General features: G+C 41.5%; 1 protein-coding gene across 3 annotated transcripts in view; it reads left to right on the top strand.

The window, feature by feature from the left end:
* LOC102290515 (intelectin) overlaps positions 1-1,276 on the top strand; it is a 7,670-nt gene that overhangs the window by 1,387 nt on the left and 5,007 nt on the right. For 2 of the 3 annotated variants that reach the window (XM_042223403.1, XM_014335492.2), the window contains 2 exons: positions 672-794; positions 908-1,155. In XM_042223403.1, the coding sequence (XP_042079337.1) occupies positions 672-794; positions 908-1,155 (371 nt within the window). The remainder of the gene's footprint in view (positions 1-671; positions 795-907; positions 1,156-1,276) is intronic. The other variant, XM_042223404.1, reaches the window with a different exon arrangement.

Below are 1,276 nucleotides of genomic sequence, written 5' to 3'. Positions count from 1 at the left end.
ATGTTACATCGCATAATTTTGCTTTTTGTGAGTCTGGTATTTTTGGAACAAGTATCCTTTGCAGATTTTACTTCTTCACAAATAGGTAATATGAAAACGTTTCAACTATTTCTATTAGCTTTCAGTGATACAGCACACATACACGTAGCGACAAGAAAATACACCATCTGACACTTATCACCTATCAGGACATAATAAAAATAATCGATCCTTAGCAGGTCTTAAAATGAGGTAAATACAACCTCAGATGAACAACAACTCAAAACATCTTACACCATGTCACTTTTTTCCATGTGGGAAAAAAGATGTTGTGCGCTTTTCACTGCTGAGCTTTCCAGTTGCCTTCTTGGCTCAGCACCACACACGGCTCGTTCCCTGGTCCCGGCAACATCCTCAAAAGGGGAGACATGATCAGATGATGGAGGTCAGGTATGTGAGTCAGCCTCAACTGACACCACACCCTGAACCCATTGCTTCACCCCTCCGCTGCAGCTGAGCCACAAGCCACACTCCGACACAGACATGTTATAATATGTGTTGTTGTTTATCTGAAGTAGTATGAACCTAACTTAAAGGACCAAATTGTTTTCTATTATATTTTTCACACAACTGCAAATCTCCAGATTGCTTTACATGTGTACTTTCTTACATTTTCTTGACTTTGTTTTCAGAAAAATGCACAGAAACCACACGTGAGACAGAAGACTTTGAACAGCTGAAGAAACTCAGGAACAGATTCACTTATATTGCAAGAAGCTGTAAAGAGATCAAGGACCGATATGGTGAATATGAAGGTGAGGACAATGCAATCACACAAATCACAAGTCATAATTATTTAACGGGCAACATTCAGGATATTTCTACCCTCTTAAAATGAAACTATGTTTTCTTAATACTTTGTTTCCAGATGGGGTGTACTACCTCACCACAGCTAATGGCATGCTGTACCAGACTTACTGTGACATGACCACAGCTGGAGGCGGATGGACGCTGGTGGCGAGCGTCCATGAGAACAGCATTTACGGAAGGTGCACAGCCGGCGATCGCTGGTCCAGCCAGCAGGGCAACAATGCTGACCTGCCTGATGGAGATGGAAACTGGTCCAACAGAAACACCTTTGGAACAGTAGAGAGCGCCACTGCTGATGACTTTAAGGTAAAATCAGCCGTGGTGGTAAAAACAGTGCTGGAAAGTAACATTAACTGAAGCACTTTACTTAATTTACTTAAAACTGATTGTGAGATCATAAAATGCAACACACTGCTGTGGTTAGTTT

Source organism: Haplochromis burtoni, unplaced genomic scaffold (genome assembly GCF_018398535.1).
Source record: "Haplochromis burtoni strain Fernald_Lab_line unplaced genomic scaffold, NCSU_Asbu1 Contig_110, whole genome shotgun sequence".
NCBI classification, from domain to species: domain Eukaryota; kingdom Metazoa; phylum Chordata; class Actinopteri; order Cichliformes; family Cichlidae; genus Haplochromis; species Haplochromis burtoni.
Note: the sequence above shows the minus strand (reverse complement) of the source record. Positions and strands in the feature narration are given on the sequence as shown.